The following is a 21,911-nucleotide window of genomic DNA, read 5'->3' as shown; positions in this document are numbered from 1 at the left end:
CCATTGGCGCAAGATCACACTTTAGTTCAGAGACACATTTGCATAAATACTTGAAGTGGATCCACCCCTGCAGGTGGGAGCCTGAGAACACGGGGCTCTCCACAATCCTGCGACTCGCAGCCCTCCAGGCGATGGGTTTAATACTGAAGACACTCCTGGGCATTTCTGAAGACAGTTCGGGGTGCAGCTACAGTGCTTGCTTTGACACTCACAATCCACCCCTACTCCACATCTCTCTTTGACTAAGTTTTTCCCCTCTGAGGTAGATTATTTAACGAGGGAACCAAGTAGAAAAAACTTTTTTTGTTTAACTTTGTTAGTCCTTTGCAAACAGGCTGACCAAGTCTTCTTTTTGGGTCCGTAAGAGTACTCTTTACCTTTTAACCTATGCCCTCTACTTGAACCCAAGCAAGGTCCAACCCACTAGATAGTAGACTTTAGCATCTGTGGTCTGTCTCCTCTCCTCTCCTCCCCCCATGGATTCACGCCCAGCTGCAGCAGTGGGGGACCTGGGTAGGCAGGCCACGCCACCCCCAGACGTGGGGTCACCGTAGCGTGACCCTGGTCTGCACCCCGTGCCCCGAGTCCATGAGCATAAGCCTGGCCTGCCCGCCGGATCACGGGGCGCACGGCTGGCTTCCACACGGCTTGGCATCCTCAGGCTTCAGAGCCTCGTCGCAGGTGGTGGAGGCCTGGCCTCTGGGGTCGCGGCACTCCACCGCCCGCCGCTGCCAGCCGGCCCCGCAGCTGCTGGAGCACTCAGACCAGTCTCCCAGGACCCACTGCGCGTTGAGCAGGGGCTGGATGACGTTGGTCGTCGCTCTCTCTTTGCTGCTGTGCGTGCTGAAGTTCACGTCATTAGGGACAAAGAAGGTATACTTGACTTTGGGGGGAAAGAGCTCCCCAGGGGCTGTCAGGAGCTGCACGGTCAGGGGCTCAGGCAGGGGCCAGAAGCTCTGCAGCCGCTCCAGGGAGGTGATGGAGCCGCTGTACTTGAGGATGGTGCCCTTCACCAGGATGTCCTGTTCCACGGCGGAGATGGCCAGGTTTCCATTGAGCAGGTACTGCCCGTCGGCCGTCTTCAAGGCCAGGTAGTTGCCGTCGTTCTGGACCCCTGGGTGGCTCCGCTGTTTCACGTCGATGTTAGTGGCGCCAGCTGGGATGGTGACGATGTCATTGTAGCCATAACTATGACAGGAAGACACCTTTAGGACCCGTGGCTCCCCAGCCCGGTGCTCAGGAAGTCAGCATGCGGGGACTGGGGGTGGGCAGACAAAAGTTTGCTAGCAAATAAGGAAGTAGTCGCCCCAAAGTGCTCAGTAGATTAGCTGCTGAGGCCGACAGGAACACTTGGTACACCGGGACTTTTGCTTGGCCTGGGAGCTCTATTTCAAACGTTTGGAGTTTAGATCTCGACAAGAGCACAGAGGGGAAGGCAGCCTAGAGGGGGTGAGCGCTGAGCCGTTGCTGCCAAACCTGGGCTCTTGGCTGAAAAGAGATCTCAGGCACGTGCAGCTCCTTGCACTGGTGTAAACTTTGCTTGGCCACTTTCATCCCAGAGCTCACACCCATGTGGAAAAATCTGATCCACACACCGATTCCAGAAGCTGACCAGATGGACGCCTCACGCCACCTCTTAGAGTCCATCAGTTGCTGGTATTTGGTTATCGTGGCTCTAGGGCAGGAAGCAGGGCAACACAGCCTGCTCTGAGGAGCCTTCTTCTGGGCGTGCCCAGCACCATGAGCGGGGCTGTCTGGGGTGCTGGGATGCTGTTTGGGGAAAATGTTTCAACTTTATTGTGGGTCTGGGGCTTTATGTGGGATGGAGAAACCTTAATTCTTCTTCTTCTCTTTTGGGGCAGAAGTATTTGGTTTCGTAGGCTGGGAGGGAGGGGAAGAGTATTGAGGAGGACGGTCACTCTGCTCTTTGCTGCCCTTGCCTCACGCCCACTGGGCAGCTGAGAAAGGACCCCAGGCCCCACGTCTAATGCCTGAGAGAGCTCTGGGAAGGGACTCAGTGTCTGACTGTCCCACACCCCGTGCTTCTTTTTTCTATATCCTTTGAGTTTAAATTTGAAAAGACTCCTGAGTTGCCTGCCATAGGCAGATTCTGTTTTCTGAGGCTGATGAGAGGAGACAGAGTGAGGGAGCCGGCTGGGGGTGCAGTGTGGCCGCAGGCCCTAGCCCTTCCTCCCAGGGAAGTGTGTGTGGGACAGGAAAAAACCGCCCGGGAACGGATAAACCTAGGCTCACCTCTGGCCGCCACGACCTACCACTGTGACCCTAGAAGAGTCATGTAACCTCTTTGTGCCTTAGCTTCCTCATCTGTAAAAGGGGAGTAACGGTCTTGGCCCCAATAGACTTATCTTAGGAATCCGTCGAGCCCACAGAAGTGAAAGCACTTAAACAGATAGATACAGGAGCTTTATGAATGTGTGGCTTTAAGGTGTGAGAAAGCGTCTGGAGTTCTCAGATCCATGAAGCCCTGAGGTTGCCAAGACCCCCCTGTGGGCCCCCGTTTCTGAAGATCCACCTGCAGAAAGGGCAGGGCCCGTCAGATTAGGGTGAAATGTCCTTCCCACAGCAGGCCTGGAAGAGCTGCTTTCTGGCAAAGGTCCCGGTTACTCAGTGTAGCTCTACTGCCAGTTGACTCAGAGAAGTTACATCCCTATCCGTGTGGCCTCTGGCTGCCCCGAGAGCCGTCATCTCTGGGGGCCAGACCCTGGGCCAAGTGTTCTGCCCATCTCGTGCCTCGTCACAGCGACTCTGAGATAGAGAGGACACCGTGTTTTATGAAGAAACTGAAGCTCAGTGCCCCACGGGGATGGAGTAGCAGCCACAATTCAAACTGAGGCCCCTGTGACTCCAAAGCCCAGTCCGCTCGCGCAGCTGGGGACAGAACTTCTGGGGAGACCCACCTGGAGGGGTTGAGGGAACCGGACACCTTCCTGCACGAGTTGCCTTTGCCGCCGCACACGCCGCATTTGTCCAGCTTCCTAGGCGAGTCCACCACGTGGTCACAGCCGGCCTTGACGCACTGGCCACGGACACAGATGGCCAGAGTCTCGGGCCCACACAGGGTGCCGTCGATCACCTGCAGTGGGGAAGGGAGGGGGGTGGTCAGAGGGCCCAGTGAGCATTGACGCCGCCCACTCTCGGGCTCAGGCCAGGGGGCCTTCCTCCCCACCTGTGCACCTGAGTTCCAGAAGGATCCTCACCTTGGCTTCGAACACTTTGAACTCACTCCGCCCCCGGGCTCGGCAGAACAGCTTGCAGCGGTCCCGGGGGGACACCCCTGCGTACTTGGGGACCCACTGCAGCAGGTTCCCGTCCACGTCCGTGTAATTGTAGGCATTGTACTTCTCACACTGCTGCTCCCTGAAGCTTTTCCCTAAAAGGAGGGCGAGAGGGCCTGGAGCTAACAGGCTGAGCTGAAGCAGGGAGGAGCCCACGGGAGAAATGCCGAGATTCTGGGCACCTTGCTTCCTCCCGGACTTGACCCAACCCAAGGACACAGGTCCAGTGTCACCTGGGCCCAGCTTTCCTAGACACTGACCTAAGGCCTGACTCACGGGGCAAGGAAAGGAGCAGCCAGCCTCAGCTGGGCTTTCTGGGGAAAATAGTCTTCCCGTGTGGGGAGAATATTAATTCTGCTTTACAGATGAATAAATTTAGGTGGGGACAGGGGAAGCACGGAACGACACATGGAGTTATGTTTTTGGGCCTCTGCTGATCGTGATTTATCTTGACCTCCGTGGACATGTGGCCAAACTAGTTCTGACCTTGCCTCTCCACCCCACTTGGTGTAATTCTGGGTCTCTCTGGGGGACCTCCATTTGTAGATGCTGCAATTACCTCCAGCTCAGTGAGGCCCAACTCCATATGGTTTCTCCAAATGAAGAACTGGCTGGATTTTCATTTGGTGATGCTACCACATTCCAGCCTGAGACCAGAACCCTGGTATCTTCTGAATATTTGCGCATCTACATCCACTACTTCCAACCTGTCATTAAGTCCTGTACTCTTCTCAGGACGATCTGTGATTTTAAATGTCTCCTTCCCACTGTCAGCATCTTGGTCCACTGCTCACAAGCCAAGGCCTGTGGTTTCCTGCGAGACTTGGTGCCCAGCCTCCGACACACAGCCTGCTTCCTCTCCCGTCCTGCTGCATGCTGCCTCCAGAACAATCTGTCTGAAGTAAGACCTGGGTTTTTCCCTTCCACAATCCTGAAGTTAAACCCGCTCTTACTACCAAGGCTCTCCACGCCAGCTGCACATCTGCATGGTCTGAGGAGCTTCAAATCCCAGTTGGCCGTGCACTCCTCCTGAGATTCTGAGTCAGGACACCTGAGGCGTCTGGGCCTCTGTGTTTGGAAAAGCTTCCCAGGTGACCTGATGGGACAGCCAGCACAGAGAGCCTCCTGAGGCTATTTTAGCTTTTACGCACCCTTGGCTGGCCTGGAAACGCTGGCCCGCTCTGCTCAGCTGTGCCCTGGGGGGGGGATCCTAGCCCCCATCGCAGCGCGGCCTCCTGCACCTCATCCCTGTCTCAGCCCTCCAGGCCCCGCTCAGCCCTGACTCCCCAAGAAGCTGCCGGCCAGGCCAGGCCTCTCCTCGCTCTGGATTCCTTGTCTGGGGTCTGTGCCTCATAGATTGACCTTTAATTGCTCTGTAAAAGGGGTTTGGATCTCTAACAAGATCTGTACTTCCCTGAGGACAGAGAACATGCTTCTTATGTCATTATAACACCTATTCCAGTTCTACCCACACAAGAGGCACCAAAACACTCACTGACTGAGATGGCTGGTCCCGGTGCACCTGAAATCATGGTATCACCTATGGTCCATGTCTACCTCATGCCTATATTCATTCCCCTCCCCTTTCTCTCTCTCATTCCCCCAGGAACGCTTCACCCGTGTGCTAGGCAGACTCTCACGGTTCCAGGGCAGAGTTTCTAGAGCTTCATGCCGTTACTGATCCTCCTCATCTTGCAAAACTGCAAAGCCTCCAGATTCCCTCATTAGACACCATTCCAATGCCAGTGCGCCTCTGCGCTTGGATGCATCTCTCTGCTTGTCATTTGCTGCCTGCCAATACTTCCTGGGGCTGCACAAGGGGAGCTAGATGGGATGGTGGGGAAAAGACCTGCAGTGGTTTGCTGTCATGTGGTCTGCTGCCCCTGCGTTAATGTGTGGGCTTTCTAGCAGGCACTGGGGAGGATGTCCCCAGGAGAGGCAGAGGTGGGGCTGCTTCCCAAGAAGGGGTCGCCAGGCAGTTACCACGCTCCAAGGGGAGATGGGCAACTCTTCTCAGGGGGAATGTGCGCTAGGGTCAGATGCAGAAATCTTCCCTCCGCCCTGAGCAGGATGTTGGCTGGAAAGATATTGGAGGTTTGGCTCTGACCCTGGCTTTGGAAAATGCCTCCATTCTGCATACAGACGAGGGTTCAGACGTTATCCTAGACGCTCGCCCCTCTGCAAAGCCCTCCCCCAGCTCTAATGGATAAGTTTGGTTGGGAGTGACGCCCTCCATCTCCGCATCTTGGAAGACCGAGGCAGTGTCTCTCCTTGACTCTGCCAGGCTCTCCCCGGACAGGGAGAGGTGTCCTGGGTCGCCACGGGCTGCTCTCAACCATTTATGTCTGCACCCAGGAAAGCTCTGTGCCCCGGAGACCCCCGGACTCCTCTGGGGATCTGCTGCAGGCAACACAGCAGCTGCTCTGGCCGGTGTGGCGATTACCATCAGGGGGGCACTCCTCCGTGTGGCACGACTGGTACTTGGCTCTCCGACCCAGGCAGTATCTCCCTCCGTTCTGTGGCTCGGGGTCCTCGCACTCGCGGTGTGAAAACTGTACTCCTCCTCCGCAGGTCCGTGAACATTCTCCCCAGGGTCCCCACGGGGACCAGCCTCCATCCACCACGGCCTGCAACACACAAGGCTGCGCTGAGTGAGGAGCAGAGGGCAGGAGGCCTCGGCTCTTGGTGTGACCTCCTCACCTAGTTGCGCCCGTCCTGGTGCATGCTGTTCGGTAAACTGCCTGATTCATCTGTGCAGGGGCTGTGTGGCCCATGCAGCCGCGGCTCCCCGATCACAGTCTGTGCTGGCCTTGCTCGCGGCTGGCCCCTGGTGTCTACAACAGTGCCTTGACCTTTGTAAGGCGCTCAACAGGAGTTGCTGAGTGAAGCACTTTTATGCGGATAAGGTTAGGTCTAGCGCAGCGGTTCTCCATCGGCCGGGACACGTGGCAGTGTTCGGAGACCCTGTGGTTGTCACAGCTGGGCAGGGCATAGGCTGCTGGCCTCGAGCGGGTGGCAGACAGGGTGCTGCTAAACATCCAGCCACGAGCACGACAGCTTCCCGCAGCCGGGACGCACGCAGCCCAGGTGCCACCAGTGCTGAGGCGGGTAAGTTCTGATCTAAAGGACTCATCTCTAGGAGGTGTGGCCACTAGTCTGCCAGCTGCCAGGTCCAGGGGTAGGATGGTCCTGGGAGCTAAACTAGAGTTGCTTCCAACTTTACAACTGACCCTGAGGACAAGGCATTGCCTTGGGTAGGTTCATTAAGTTTTCAAAATGAAAATAATTTTTTAAAAGTTGCAGAAGTCATACGTGCTCATATAAAAGATGAAAAATACAGAAAGGTGTAAAACAGAAAGTAACGCTTACAAAATACCACTACCCAGATGAAACAATTGACATGATTTTCATCAATATCCTTTTGTACCTTTGCTCTGACTATAGAATCATGAAGGTGCCAGGTTTTATTTTACACAGATATGATTCTGTCATATACATATATATATATATATACAGTATTTTATGATCTGTCTTTTCCCCTTAAAAATAGGTGATAAGCATCATCCCGTGATCATTTTCTGGTCACCTTTCCCTGTACTGGGCTTGGCTGTGGTGCTGGGAAAGGTTGGATGGGCTCCCTCCCTGCCTCTCCCCTCAGGAACGTGTGAAGCACACGCTACAGGACAGGGTTGGGAGAAGCTCAGTGTCGGGGTGTGGGCTGGGAGGGGGCTGAGAATGAATCTGTGGATCCCGTCCTGGCTCAGGCTTAGAAGAAGCATGTGGTTTCCCCGCCCCCGCGGGCTCCCGGCCCTCAGTGCAATGGAAGCACCCCCCGAGGACAGCCCTCTGGAGGGTGAGCGCACAGGCCACCCTGGTGATTCAGACCTGGGCCAGGCCCAGGCTGCGAACCCGGTGGATGCTGTTTCACAGATGGCTCAGTGACTCGCAGAGAAATGTGATCAGCCTCACAGTTCGGATGTATTAAGAGCAGGGCAAAGAAGCAAATCATTTAAAAACTCTCACTGGCACTGCCTTGCCTTTCCTTGCAAGTTTACTCTGCCAGGTTTTCTCTGCCTGGTCAGACGTGATTCTGATTTCTCCTTCCCTCCTCCTTGCGCAAGGAGTTCCCACAATTACTCTCACTCTCCTGACCCCTAGCTATGCATTCGGCTCCGACACGGGTAGGATAGGAATACCTTCCCCTCGTTCTTGATTGGATGTCCCTCCTCTGCTGTCACGCTACCTGTTTATAATAGAATTCATAATGGCTTCTGTTTGTTGTGTGCCCACGACTGCTCGTGTGCTGGAGTGTTCCACACCTAGCACCAAGCCTCACAGGTCTTCAAGTGGACTCCGCGGCAGCCCCAGAGGTGGAGTCCCCCAAATGCCCGGAGCCCTGCTGACATCATCCATCGGCTCTGAGTACAGACTTGAAGAGCTCCTCTCGGCTTCGGATAAATATGCTTTGCTTTGTCCAGAGGTGAGTGATTTTCCCTCGGAGTTGCCCCTAGGCCCAGAGTCTCTTAGTTCATGGATCTCAAGTGTGGTTTCCTCCTTGGAAGCAGCCCTCCCCCTCCCTGTCCCCCACTCCCAGTGGCCGTCCCTCACCTTGGGCTTCTCTACTTCCTCCTCAGGCAGGCAGCTGCCATCTAAGCAGAGGCTCCCGGGCCCGCAAGGCGTCCCGTCCGCCCAGGGCAGGCTGCCATTCTTCGTGTGGCAAAGGGGCTCGGCGCCATCCATGTGGCACCAGAGCTGGGCACAGATGTCCTGAGCAGAGGTGTTGGGGCAGTGGCGGAAGCCTAGCCCAAAGATCTGCTTGCACTGTTGGTCCAGCTCGTAGAGGGCCCTGCGGCCTGGGAGGCCTGTGGGCAGAGGCAGGGCCGAGGTAGGGGCGTCCAGGAGACAGTCTCCTGTGGAGGAAGCAGAGGAATAGGAAGAAGGGGTCCCCCCATCACACTCGAGGCCTCCTTGACCTCCACCTACAAACTGTCAGCACTCAGTCATCCACAGAAGCTCCTCCAAGTTTAGACTATCAGTAGCAATTTTTTGTTTTAAGGGTTGCATCTCTTTTGGTATCCAGAACATCTTATATGCATTCAGTGTTTACCTAGGGAAGGCCAGCTAATTGTAACACTAACCTACGTCACAGTATAATTGGGGATGTAAATGGACTCTTAAAAACCAGGCCAGGAGAAATAAAGCCAAAGTATTGATGTTGGACAATCTATTATTTTTGTATCAAGAATCAAGAACCAGTTGTGTTTTCACTGCTTTACTCAACAAGTCAGGCTGTCTTCACCAAGCACCTCGCCCCACTCCTTGCCCTCACGGGGCGCTTCCTGCCTCTCTGCCATTTGCACGCTACCCTGTGATCTATCGCTCCAGCCAGAAGCTCCCTTCCCCCCTCTGCACGACAAAATTCTTCCATTCCTTCGAGCTCTGCTCGAACCCACCTCCTCCAGACAGACCTTCTCAGACTACTTCCACCTGCTCTGTGGGATAATTGAAAGGGGCTGCTGGAAGCTGGGCCAAGGAAGGGCATGCTCTGTGGAGTGGTCAGAACACTGAGCCCGGCAGGGTGGCGGGGACATAGCTCCTGAGTCTCTCCCAGGCCGAGATGTCTGTGCTGCAGGTGCTGGCCGCCGGCCAGGGAGGAGCCTGGGGGACCTACCGTGCCCGCCGTCCAGGAGCTCCGTGAGGTACATGGCACTGCAGGGGGACCAGGGCAGCGTCTTGTTCAGGTGGACGAAGAGGGGCGCCATCATGTGGTGCTTGCCCAGGGGCCCGAAGAGCCGAGCACAGGGCTTGGAGTCGTCATGGGGCATGCTGAGGACGTGCCCTGGGGAGGACGAGACCCGCGGTCCACCCAGCGTCGCCACTGCCCTCAGCCGTCCGCCCAGGGGGCAGAGGGCCTCTGAAGGCCTACGCAGCGCCAGCTCCCTGAGGGACCACCACAGCGCTCCACTTATTCCTCAAAGACTGTTCCCGGCCCGCCCTGCCTGGCTCTCCTCTCCCAGGAAGCTTGCTCAGAGCACCAGGAACACCGGGGTCCCTTTATTTTCTGCCGGCGCCTGTGCGGATTCACACTCGTCTCAGTCATTCGCTAGCTGACCTTCCAGAATCCTGACTGCTTAGCTGGGATGCGGCCCCACGGCTCTACCTGAGCACTAGCATTTCCCTGGTGACCTCTGAGGATGGCCCCGTGCTCAGGGTGGGGGTGGAGACAGCACGAGGGCAGAGGCACCCTGCCGGAACGAGGAGGGGTGGCCCCGAGAGGCGGCAGGGTCCTGGGGGGGCCTCACCGGCTGGACTCGGGAGGGCGGGTCCTCCCACCTGGTCCAGCAGCCCAGGCCTCTGGTGTGGCGAGCCTTACCGAGCTCGTGGGCCAGAGTGTAGGCCGCCTGCAGGCCCTCATCCTCGATCACGGAGCAGCTCTTGCTGGGGTCACAGATGGTGCCAATGTCCGCCACGCCCAGGGTGTCACACAAGCCCTCCTTCCCGCAGAAGTTCTGCTCGCGGAGAGAGCGGGACGTGAGGACAGACACAGGACGGAAACCCTTCCCATTCCTGCGCCTCCGGAGACGCAGGACACGTTTTAAGCCAAATCCCTATTTCTCCCCAAAGGCCGTTTCTCCTTCTGTGTCGGCATGTGCTCGGGCTGCCAGGGACTCTGAAAGCTTGTCCCGGGAGGTGGGAGAGCCTGGCGGTGGTTAAGGGTGTGGACCCCACAGCGAGGTGGCCAGGGCCTGTGCGCACTGCCATGGGGTGGCAGCTCTGTGCCTCGCTTCCCCCAGCTGTAAAGTGGGGCTAAAAAACGCAGCACTCGCCTTGGGGTTGTGCGTGCGGCCTGGGGGGTGAGCAGGGTCTCCACACGTGATCACACTTGCTGGCCTTCAGGAAGCCATCTGTTTAAACCACACCAGGGAGATGGGCAGGCCTCCTGCCATTGGGGAAAGCTTGAGGGGACCCCCTGGTTACCTCCACTGGCTTTAACCCCCACTGCAGCTGGACCTCCTGTCTTAGTTCCAGCTCCATATTGCTCTCTGGGCAGTTTGAGCCCGTTTCCTCTTGTTATGACCTCAGCAGACAGCTGGTCACAAACTTCTGGAGAAGAGCCCCCACGAATTCCTCTCCTTGCCTTGCAAATACCTCCTACATGTCCTCGTGACCTCCTCCTTCTTGTCCACACACGAGGCTCCTGGTGTCTAGCTGGGGCCAGCAGGGAGCCGGTCCCCGTGTCTGGTCCCCTCGGCGCGCCCTCCCAGCCCGCCCCCGGCTCCCAGAGGCCCCGGACCTGTCTGGTGAGCAGGATGGCCGTGTCAAAGTGCTCGGGGTGCCGATCGCTGGGCTGGTTGAAGCGCCGTTGCCAGCGGCAGAAGTTGCGCAGCGTCAGCCCACCGTTGTCGGACACCTCGGGACCCCATCGCTCATCCTCCACGATCAGCACCTTCACCACCATCAGGTTGATGGAGTTCCTGATGCTGGGGTGCTTGTAGATGTGGGCCGCCACAGACATCAGCGTCAGGACGTGGTTCTGCAGGAAGCAGGGGTGGAGAGGGAGGGGGAGATCTCCTGGCTGCCGCCCGCCCCTGCCGTCACGCCGAGTTATGCACCCTGTGTGCTGGGCCTCGGTACATAGCACCTCGGTGAAGGCTCACCAAACCCCCGAGGCCCTGGCATTACTTCTCTTCACTGTACATATAAGAAATTCACGGCTCAGTAGGTGGCCCAAGGTCCCAGAGCCAGTGTGTCAACCAGCGTGTGAACCCAGAACACCTGGCTCCAAAGCTGAAGTGTTTAACATCCTGACCAGCCACATGTGGCCATGGACATCTGAATCCATTAAAATTCAATAAAATTAACATCCTAGCTCCTCTGCCACACTGGCCACATTTCAAGAGCACCAATAGCCGTGTATGGCTCGTGGCTACTGCATCGGACTGAGCAGACAGAATATTTCCATCATCACGGAAAGCTCTTCTAGTGGACTGCGCTGGTTATTCTACCTTAACCTTGACACCAATCGTCTCCCTGCCAGCCACCCATCCCCTCTCCGCCCTCAGCCCAGAAGCAATTATCTGAGCGCTCAAGGTTAAAATCCGTCGAGAATTTTCCTGATGTCTGCTGGGGTAACCCCTACTCTTCAGGATGGGAAAACTCTGCTCTGATGGTCACTCCTAACAATAGCCCCTCTGCCCCAGTCACAGACGGTACACGTGTCACCTCATTAACTGCTCACAATAACTCTGGGAAGTAGGGATTGTCATCCCCATTTCACGAACGAGGAAGTGGAAGTTCTCACAAGTTAAATAACTTGTCGACAGCCGCGCAGCTCTTAAAGCTGGAGTGCCAGCCCAAGCGTGTCTGTCTGTGAGGTCTACGCTCTTCTCAGTAAGTTTCCCAGGGCTTGGCCTCCTGGCTTCTGCCTGGACAGCCCAGAGGGTTTATTCCACTCTGCCTGGGGTGGGAGAGAATCGGGTGGGTCGCTGAGACCCAGGCGCTCAGGCTCCCACTGCTTCCGGTCCCACCAAGGCCAGCTGAAGGTGTTGACATCGGTGCTTGGCCGCTGCCCCAACCCTGGGCTGCCAACTGCTCCCAAGGCTTTGGGGGAGGCCAGATGGGGCTCACTCTTCTGCCTCCAGGACCTCCAGAAGGGAGTCCTCTTGGATGACTTCACAGAACAGGAGACGAATGGGGCAGAGGCATACAGGCCTTCAGGCCTCCAGCCAGGAGTGCGGCCAGCCCTGCTCCCTGCTCCCTAGGGCACCACCTCCTGTAGCCTCTCTTTCTTCCCTCCTGTGTTCTGGAAGGTGGCAGAAGAAGGAAGGAGAGGAGGGTGAAAGGCTAGAGACGGACATTCCATGGGCTGAGGCCATGTGTGCGAGTTCTAGACGAATCCCACTGTGTGTGAATGGGATCTGTCTGTTCACCTCGCAGGCAACCAGCCAGATATTTTGTAAGCCCTACAAACGGGGGTTGGCAGGTTACTTAGTGTGTCAAGCACTCCAGCTATGTTTAGGCTGATGTAAACATCTTATCAACAAAGCTGAAACTTGGCACCAGCCCCTGGAGTCGGATTCCTGAGGGAAACAAGCAATCACATCAGTATGCAGCTGGGGGTGAGGGCTGAGGACTGGCAGCTTTCTGGGGCTACTTCCTCCAGGCCTCTGCTGCGTCCGGGGTCTCCTACCCCAGGAAGGACCAGGGGCCAAGTCCGGGGACTTCTTCCGAGACAACCTGAAACTCTCCTCACAGGAGGCCTTCCTTTCAGTCCCACCTTCACAATCTCAAAACTGGGAAGCTGACATCTTACAAAGAAGGTGAGAAGATGAGAGGTGCCAGATGCTCCGAAGCAGTCCCCAAAGGCTCAGAATAAGGAACGGAAGACCTAAGGTCTCAGAAGGGTCTGGTTCCCAAGCTGCCTGGTCAGACTAGCAGAGACCATGTGATGGGCACGTCCCCGATGAAAACCAGAGGTGCACACGTACAAACTGCTGCACAAAGGCTGGCACGGGGGGCACATCCCGACACCGAGGTTTTTGGAGTCTCCTTGCTTGAGTTCAGGCAGCTCACAGCATCTTCTCCCAACACCGAGGAACAACTGGGGGGCTGAGCTGGCTTGAGAGCCGTTTCCCTTCCAGGAGGTGGGTTAGACGGGAGGACATTTGAAGGTCCTTCTGGCTGCTTTCTCAGAAGATAATTCCCATCGCAAGAGGGCTGCCAGGACTGTGTGGGCCAGAGTTTCTGTTCAAGTCCCCAGTCCTGGTCCGGCTCCCCTCCCCTTCTGTCTTGCCTCACTGCACTTTTGGGGACGGGATGCTCTGCCACCATCAGCTCCTCTGAGGAACGGTGGCCCGGCTGCCTGTGCATCTGACAGCGCCCTGGGGGAAGGGCCACCGGGCCTGGGCAGGTGGGCGGCCGTGAGTCTGTGAGCCCCCACTTCTCGGTCCATCTCCTGGTCCAAAAGGGCAGGCCTGACTCAGTCCCACAGAGAGTGGGCCCAGGAGCCAGTCAAGGAGGTTAGCTCACTTGCTCTACCGCGCCCTGTCTATTTATACCTCCCTGTGCACCACGTGGGTGCGGGCTGCGGGCTGCAGCAGGGCCCCCAGCAGACAACCTCCCCACAGCCAGGTCGGGTAGGTCAGAGCCCAGGGCCAGCCGGGCCGGGGTGCTCACACAACCCGACTCTGGAATGGCCTGGGGATCTCCTGCCCTTGGGTCTCCTTAGGGAAAGGTGGGCACTTTTCAGGGGGCCTCCTTCTCCATTGGCGCCCCCAGGACCTGGAGGAGTGAAAAGACACTCCGCCAGCTAGGCTCGGACATAGCCCTCTGATTCTCTGAGACACAAACAAGGAGATCCCTCCCCCGGAGCTCCCTCCCGTGCAGCCAAGGCCAGCTATGGCGGGAGTCTGGCGAAGGCTGGGCCCGGGCCAAACACACTTCCAGCAGCTCCTTCTCTTCAGAGCGTCATCCCTGACGCTGTGGGCCCAGCGCTCTCCTCGCAGCACGCCTGGGAGAGGAGGGGTGGTAACGTGCAAACCCTGTGGCCTCAGCAACGGGGCCATCACTCTCCCTTCTGGCATCTCTCTGGGGCCTGAGACTGCTGGGGAGGAGGGAGAAGCAAAGGGAGAGGAAGGAAGAGCTGGAGACAAGACAGGGTCCTGCACAGATGTCCTTCATCCGTCCTCGTCCTCCAAGCAGCAAGGGGCAAGGCCACGTCGCCGAAGCACGCAGTTACCAGCACCACAAGGGGCCCAGTGGACACAGTCCAGGCGGAGCAGAGGCTGAAAGGCAGGTCCTGTGCTGCGTGCGACAGCACAGCTGGTACAGCGCTGGCTGGCTCTGACGGCGTGGGACCGCCCTGCCCTCCTGCTCTGACAAATGCATCACCCAAGGCAACTCTAGCGCCAGCCACGCTTCGCCGAGCACCTACTGTGCGCCAGGCTCTGGGTCAGGTGTCTTCCGTATTTTACCATCTCCTCCAGACACTGCCAGGACATTGGTATAACTGTGCCTGTCAGGCTGGTGAGGAAATCGAGGTACAGAGAAATGGGTGACTCGCTCAAGGCCACTCATGTCAATTTCCTGTCAAAGTCTATGCTCTTCATCACGGCACTGACTACCACCCTCTTTGCTGCTGCAAGGAAAACTGCAGCACAGCCTGAACAAAGCATTCAAGCAAGCCAGCCAGGGTGCCCCTGACGTTGTCTCTGCCCAACAGCCCCCGCCCCCCGGGGGGGGAGGGGGAAGTGGTGAATCAAAGACCGTTGAATACTAGGGCCTTCTCTTTGGGAAATACTTCATATAGTCCATCATTCTGACGGCAGCAGACCAAAGGGATGGAGAAGACTTGGTCTTCTGCCAGTGGGGGAACATACTTCACATGCATATAACGTGGCCTGTGGAGACTCGGGCATGTGTCTGTTTCTGTTATTATCCAAAACAGGACACTTTTCAGAGTGAAAGATGAGACTATTAATAATTATGCCAGAACGAACAGGCCTAGATGGAGGCTGTGCTGGGCAAGCCAGGGTGCTTGGCCACTTTGGGTATTAGGGCTGGCAGGGGAGACATTTCCCCAGGGGGCAAGGCAAGGGGAGACGAAATGGCTGTGACTTGGCCCTTCCTGGAAACCACCTGCTAGTAGCCTGAATCTTGGGACTCCTCTGGTCTTCTCTGGGGGCCCTCCCTGCTCAGCAGCGAGTTCAGAAGCTCAGCCTGCAGCTGCTGCCCTGGCAGGACAGCTTCCCAGACCAACCATGGGGCGCAGCACAGTCCCCACTGGCCCATCTCCTGCTCCAGTTTCATCCAGGGAACAATCAGCTGCGGCCAGATGCAGACAGGGTTAACGGTCTCTTCCGAGGTGGTCCCTTCTTTCAGAACGCCCCTTTTGTCTGAGCTCCTTAACTCTGAAACCAGAGAAGAAGGTGGGAGACAGGGCCCCTCCTGTCAAGGGATTGACTGAACTCAAGTGTACAGAGTCTGGAAGACTCCCCTGTCGCTTAGCAGCGAGACCAGCCTTGCGCGCAGCTGATTCTTTCCTTGGCCTCGAAGGTGGTTCCTTCTCAGGACTGGGCCTCGCACTGCGGCTGGATGTCTTTGGGCTGCTCGGTTCAGTGACCCAGTCCCACAGCGTGGATGATGTCAGGGGAGCCAGGGCCTCAGAGCCTCCTGGTGCTCAGGAGGCGGCGTGGCTCAGTGAAGCAGCACCGCACTCGGGTGCTGCGAGAGCTGGCCTTTCTTCCTCTGCCCCGTCACAGGTATTTCCACCCAGGTGGTGCGTCGAAACCACTCTGCAGATTGAGCACGCTCAGCGGGTGGCTTTTCCACGTGGTGCTGAACTTTCCAGAAGACTCACCATGAAGCAGCCTCATCGACGTTTAGGCTAGAATCGATGACCTAGTGCAGGCGCCTCGCTTCACAGGTGAGGGGGAAGGCCCTCTTCATCCTCCTCACACGCTCCCGTTGCCGGGACACCCCAAAGCTTTTTCCGTCTGTATGAATGAAGTCTCCAGGAGGCCCCTCGGAGAGTTACTTGTGAAGAACTAGGCTCCATTTTGGGAGGTGGGTGTGGGCAGGCAAGGTCGTGGGGAACCGGCCCTTGACATCCACTCCTGTCTTGGCTGAGCCAGGAAGCCCAGGAAATGGAGCTGAGAAGTTCAGGTCTGCTCTGTGGCACCTCCATAGCTGGTGAGCGGTCAGAGCAGAGGGGCCAGGGGCCAGTCATAGAGACAGCTGTGTCTCGGCCCCTGCCCCACCCCAGCGCGGTGACAGCAGGATGCAGGCAGTGACGTGATGAGACCAAGGGGGAGGCGGCAGGGCTGGCCCCAAGGAGAGAGGGAGCCCCCCGCCCGCCCAGGGAGAGGACCTCAGTCTTCAAGGTGGCCGATGCCTATTGCGACGCGCTCCCCGGGCCCGAGGGAGCCGGCTGCTGCAGAGGTGCCAGTCTGTGAATGGTCCAGAAACCTGTGTGTGCGCACGGGAAATAGATGGGGCAAGTGTGCTCTGGGTCACCCAGCCAGGGGTCATACGAGTGTGGAAGTGCTCCTGGGTGGCTCTGCGAAGAGCAAGTCAACTTGTCTGGTGCAGCAGACCTGGGCAGAACCCAGCCCAGCCCCCGGCTTCAGTGGCTTGGGAGCCCTGGCGGCAGCAAGCACGTCTGCTTTCAGATGGCTCTGACATCCGGAGCTGCCGAGTGCGTGCTGGAGGCAAACAGACAGCATCTGAAGTGTCTGGGCGTTGAGCTCAGAGTGAGATGGTAGGAAAACGCCAGGGAGGACATTCTGGCTCTGAAGACCGAAAGGCAAATTTCTTTTTCTGCTGCTGCTCTGTGTCCTTGTTGGCTTTCCTACCTCCTGGTTCTCAGGCAGCTGTCAGAAAGGAGTCGTGCATGGGAGGGGCTGAGCCCCTCAGCTCTGGGTCTGCGGTGAACGTGCTTTCTGATGGAGCCCCTGGTAGCTGGAGTAGCCATCCTCAACCGAGACAGGAGAAGCCCACCCCCCTGCCCCCCTCTGGAGGACTTGCTTGCGGAAAGGAGTCAGGGAAGGCGGCTGGTGCCTCCCCCTGCTCTCATGGAAGGCAGGGAAGCAGATACTCAGTCAGTGCAGACCCACAGTCCCGGGCGCAGACCGCACTGACGGCTCCAAGCCGCCTCCACGTGCTCTGGGAGGACTACCGGGACAGGCGCATGGAGCCCGCGGGGCTTTAACGGCCCGGCAGCAGCCAGGGGAGCGGCCAGCTCTTCCCACCCTTCCATCTAGAATGCATTTCCCAGTGACTGCAGAGTGAGAAAGCTGGGGCGAGAAGCTGGGGGGCCGGCTGCACCTCATCTAGACTATGCTGCATAGGGGATGCCGAAGCACTCGGTGCCCGCAACAGCTGGGCACAGGCCGAGCCTAGTATAGGGTCCCAGCCAAGACTGCCATCACCGAAAAGGCAGCAACTGAGCTGCAGCAGCGGCCAAGGTGCCTTTTTCAGGAAACTGTGACCGCTGGGCAGGTCAGTTCTTCTCCACCGCGCGCACGTCTCTGGTTCTGCGCTCCCCCAGGGAGGAGAAAGTGCAGCCTCTCCTGGAGCCCGTCCACTTCACGAGGTGTTGGGGTGTAGGGTGACACACACACCTCCTGCTGAATCTGCACCATCTTGGAATCCAGTTGGAAATGGCCCGGCTACAGGAGCTGTCCCCTGGAATCAGCTTTCCTGCCCCAGCTCGGTAGAGAGCTGTGTCTGGGCGGAGAGCCGCTCGGGCGGACCAAGGATAGTTCTGGCTCCACCAGGAACATTCACCAGGAGTTCAGATCCCCACCCCCCCTCCTTCCCTTTTCCACTGAAGCTTCAGTTTCCCGGGCTGAGCCCCCAGGCAGAAATTCTGTTCCCCTCCCTTGTTGTGCTGATGCCGGCACTGCCAAGTTCTGACAGGGCTGAGCGCCAGGTTGGCAAGGTGTCCGTGCCCCTGATCAGAACCAGCTGGGCACACAGAAGTTGGGCAGCCCCTTTCCAGGTTCAACTCCCTGCAGACAATGTCTTTTACTTATGGCGGCCTCAGTTCTGTAGGCAAAGGGAATCTTTCCATCCCAGCTGCCTCTCCCTGGGAGCCTCCCAGGTCTGGAGACAGCAGAGGGCGGGGAGACGTGGGGGTGGGGTGGAGGTTCTCCCCAGATGTTCACTTACCATGTCTGTTGGGAGGGGCAGGTGTCTGGGGCGGGGGGCGGGGGCTTTAAAACCCACTTTCAGTTCAGGATGTGAGGGAGGGGGGTGAGCAGGGAGGAGGAAGCCCAGGACCCGCGCTCTAAGTTGGAAGGGACGCATGGGAGGAGCCGGAGATAGCCCAGGTGTCAGGGGTCAGGAAAGGAGTTACTGGGCTTTCTCAGAAAGGACAGAACCTTGTCTGGGGTGAGGAACGGGAAGGGTTTTCTCAGAGGGACGGAAAGGGAAGAATTTGGAGACTCTGGGAGGTGACCGGCGTCTCCGGGCAGAGCGAGTCCTACCTGCAGGTCGGCTCCGTAGAAAGCAGCCATGGACGCATCGGCCACCAGCAGCGTTTCCACGAAGCGAGCCTCAGACACAAACCTCCTGGTCCTACTCGTGGCCCCCAGGGTCGGCGGCGGCTCGCTGGCGCCTTCCGCCTCCTCGTCTTCGCCCTGCTCGTCGTCCTCCTGCCTCTGACCCTCTCCCTTCTCCGCCTCCCACTCGGGCGCTCCGGGCCAGGGCTGGGCTTGGGCGGCGGCTGCGCGCCCGGGCCCCCAGCGCTGTAGGAGGTGCGGCTGGTGCAAGGAGCCCCCCGCGCCCTGAGGCTGGATGGTGAACTCCTCGCCGTCCAGCAGGAAGGAGCCGCTCAGCCCGCGGCACAGGCTGATTGCCGCCAGCGACTCGGGCTCCCCGTTCACCGTGCCCGAGAAGAAGCAGCCGCGCAGCTCCTGCTCGCCACCGGCCGCCCCGCCGGAGCCCCCGAGGCGCTCGACCTTGAACTCGGGAGCCAGGAAGCTGGCGTCGGGCGCCAGGCGCAGCTCGAAGTCGCGGCCGAAGGCGGACAGGTGGAGTGCGAGCTCGCCCGCGCCGCCCGGCAACCGCGTGGGCACCACCAGCGCCGAGGCCGGCCCCCCGCCTCCAGGCCTGGCCGGGGCGCCGCGGGCGAGCGGCGGCGGCGGCAGCAGCGGCAGCAGCAGCAACAGCAGGAGCGGCGGCCACCGGGGGGCGGCGCGGGGCATGGGGGCTGCGGCTGCGGCGCAGGCGATGGAGGAAGCGGGCCCGGCGCGGGCAGGTGCTGGCGGCCCGGCCGCTGTCCCCGCGGGCAGGAGCTCGGGCGGCTGGCCGGCCGCGTGGCCGGTGGGCGCCTGGCGGCGGCGGTCCCCGGGCGGCCCCTCCGGCTGGCGGCGCTGCCGCTGCTCCCGCGCCCTCCCGCCCAGCCGAGCGCGAGCAACTGGCTCCCCGGCCGTGTGCGCGTCCTCCGCCCCTGCCTTCTCCCCACCCCGGGAAGCACAGAGTGGGCTGCCGAGCCCTTCGTATTTATACTTCCTTCCCGGCTTTGACATAAGAGGTTTATTTTTGATCTCTCACTATTCCCGTTTCCCCTCCCCTGGGATCAGAGAGAGAAACTGAAAAGAGGGAGCGAGAGAGGAGAGAAAAAAAATTTGGATGAAATGTAAAACCAATCAGGAGTCAGCGGGGCTCGCTCCCCCGCCCCCCCGCCCCCCTTTAAGTGTCAACTCCAGCTTTTTCCCCTTCGCTTACGCGGTCCCACATTAACTCCTCCAGTGCTGGACGGGCCCCTCAACCAGCGTCCTTGGGGAGACCCCAGTCGCTCCCTCCTCTGAGGCCAAGTGCCCGAGACACATACCCCAGGAGACCCTCACACCGGTCCCAGCGACAGTGTCACTTCGGGGATCCGACTGTGCAGAAGAGAGATCTCCAGAGAAGGTTCCAGAGCTTTTCATTGTAAAGCAAAAGAGGGAGGCGAGAAAGGTCATATTAAAGTCACCTCTGTCTGCTAAAAAACACGTTTTCACCCCAAGCTGCGGATCGGGGCAAGGAATACCACTTGGTTAAAGCAGCCAAGGACTTTGTGACTGCCCGGTCGGGGGCTGGGGGCAGAACCCAGCACGGGGGTAAATTATGCCAGGGGAGGTGGCAGCAGGGTGGAATCACGCCGGGCAGGTAAGCGCTTGGCGAGGAGGGCACCTGAGCTCCAGGGGCTTCGTGTCTGGCCCTGAAAACTCAACTGGAACAGTGCTCAGCTGCCCGGGGACCTCAAGAAAGGTGGCACTCCCACCCCCCATCGCACTGCCCATGGCTGTGGGTATCGGTGTGTATGAGAGTTGATTCATTCTGTCCCACGACGTCACCTCCCTGGGATGAGAGGGGCTGAAACCTGGAGAGGGGAATGTTACGGTCCTCTCTCAAGACCACAAAAAGCTGCACTGGCTGGCACCCCAGTCCTAATGGCACAGGTCTGGGCTGGGCCAAGGGTCCTCTTCTCTAAGGATGGGCTCTGAGTTGTCAGTGTGGGAGATTCCTGGGGCTCAGGGCCTTTGCCGGCTCACCTACCCCAGCTGCCCAGTTCTCCACCTGGGTTGTGGTGCCAACAGACAGTCGGGGTCGCCCCTTCTCCATCTTAGCCCATTCTGCTCCCTCACCGTCTATGCAGGATCAGCATGAATGTGAGACTCTCAGGGCTTCTTAATCCCGAACAGGAGCCCCTCACAGACACAAAAGTTCCTTAGCGACTACAGAATCCCAGGGCAAGTCCTGGCAAATTCCCTCCAAGTGTCCCCTCTCTCTGCTTTCTCAGAAACACAGAAGGCTTTGAGTTAGATGAAAGGAAGGATGAGCTTTTTATCGTATCATGCTCCCGAGAATTCTTTCCTGGATAATTTACAAGACAGGAATAACTGGAGTGTTGGGGAAACACTTCCGGAGGCAGGGGGATGGAAAGAATGGCCTCTTCAATCCTTTTCCAAAAATGAGCCAAACACTTCATCCCAGGACAATGGTATAACAGCCCTGGGGGAGTCTGACCAGGGCAGGCAATGAGTAATCCCATTTGCTTCAGGCCTTTTGTAACACTGCAGTCTTTGCTTCCTAGAGCCTAAAGTCCCCTATTCACCATCCCCCCAACCCCGGCCGCCCAGTAGAACTCCTGATGATCAATAGTAATTGGGTCCTTACGTTTTCTTTCTTTCTCCTTCGTTGGGGAGGCAACGGTTGTTCTCAGTCCCCTTCCTCCCATGTGTATATTAATGGCTGCATGTGGGAGATTTAACCAGACCAGGGAAAGTCTTGGACATCCTTGGGCCTCCTGGTTTCAGCTGGGAGGGCTCTGGGAGTTGTTGTTGTTTTTAAATAGAATAAAACGCCTCCAAAGACAGCTCTTTGGAAGTTCCTTTGGAGAGAGGTCGGGTAGTGGACTTTGGGCTGAGCGTGCGTGGCTGGCCTCCTATCTCCCTTCTGGATCCACCCTTCCCCGGAGCTGTATGTGCCTTGCTGGTAACTCCAGGGTGGTGCCTGCCACTTGCACTGCATCCTCAAGATGTCAGGCTTACCTTAGGTATGCTTCCGCCTAGTGCCCTTGCTGCTGGGACTGAGAGGGGGTCCCTGGCTTGTGGTGAAAACCCTCAGGAGAATGGCAGGTGGAAACAGTACAAAACAAAATGCGACAACGGGCCGGGGGGTTATCTGCCAGTAGTGGATTTCCTACGTTACCACGTTCTTTCCCAAAATGCATAATTACACCAGGGGCTGGCAAACCACAGCCCGTGGGCTAAATCCTGCGTGCTGCCTGCTTTTGTATAGTCCACAAACTAAGGATGCTTCCCACCTCCATTTTTTTTTTTTTTTTTTTTTTTTTTCTTTGTGGTACACGGGCCTCTCACTGTTGTGGCCTCTCCCGTTGCGGAGCACAGGCTCCGGATGCGCAGGCTCAGGGGCCATGGCTCACGGGCCTAGCCGCTCCACGGCATGTGGGATCCTCCCGGACCGGGGCACGAACCCGTGTCCCCTGCATCGGCAGGCAGACTCTCAACCACTGCGCCACCAGGGAAGCCCCCCACCCCCATTTTTTAAATGATTGAAAAAAATGAAAAAGAACAGTAAAATTTCACGATGCTTGAAAATGGTATG

The 21,911-nt window shown here is 58.1% G+C and overlaps 1 protein-coding gene across 1 annotated transcript; it reads right to left on the bottom strand.

The window, feature by feature from the left end:
* Nucleotides 1-617: 617 nt before the first annotated feature.
* Nucleotides 618-19,327, bottom strand: ADAMTS8 (ADAM metallopeptidase with thrombospondin type 1 motif 8; the record flags this gene model as incomplete). The annotated part of the gene is given in 11 exon segments (XM_079709535.1): nt 618-1,188; nt 2,919-3,094; nt 3,219-3,391; nt 5,740-5,923; nt 7,905-8,206; nt 8,968-9,135; nt 9,670-9,805; nt 10,591-10,830; nt 18,284-19,096; nt 19,098-19,181; nt 19,184-19,327. Coding segments are annotated over 11 exon segments (2,991 nt in total).
* Nucleotides 19,328-21,911: the final 2,584 nt, after the last annotated feature.

The sequence above is a fragment of the Hyperoodon ampullatus genome (genome assembly GCF_949752795.1).
Source record: "Hyperoodon ampullatus genome assembly, chromosome: 7".
Taxonomy (NCBI): Eukaryota; Metazoa; Chordata; class Mammalia; order Artiodactyla; family Ziphiidae; genus Hyperoodon; species Hyperoodon ampullatus.
Note: the sequence above shows the minus strand (reverse complement) of the source record. Positions and strands in the feature narration are given on the sequence as shown.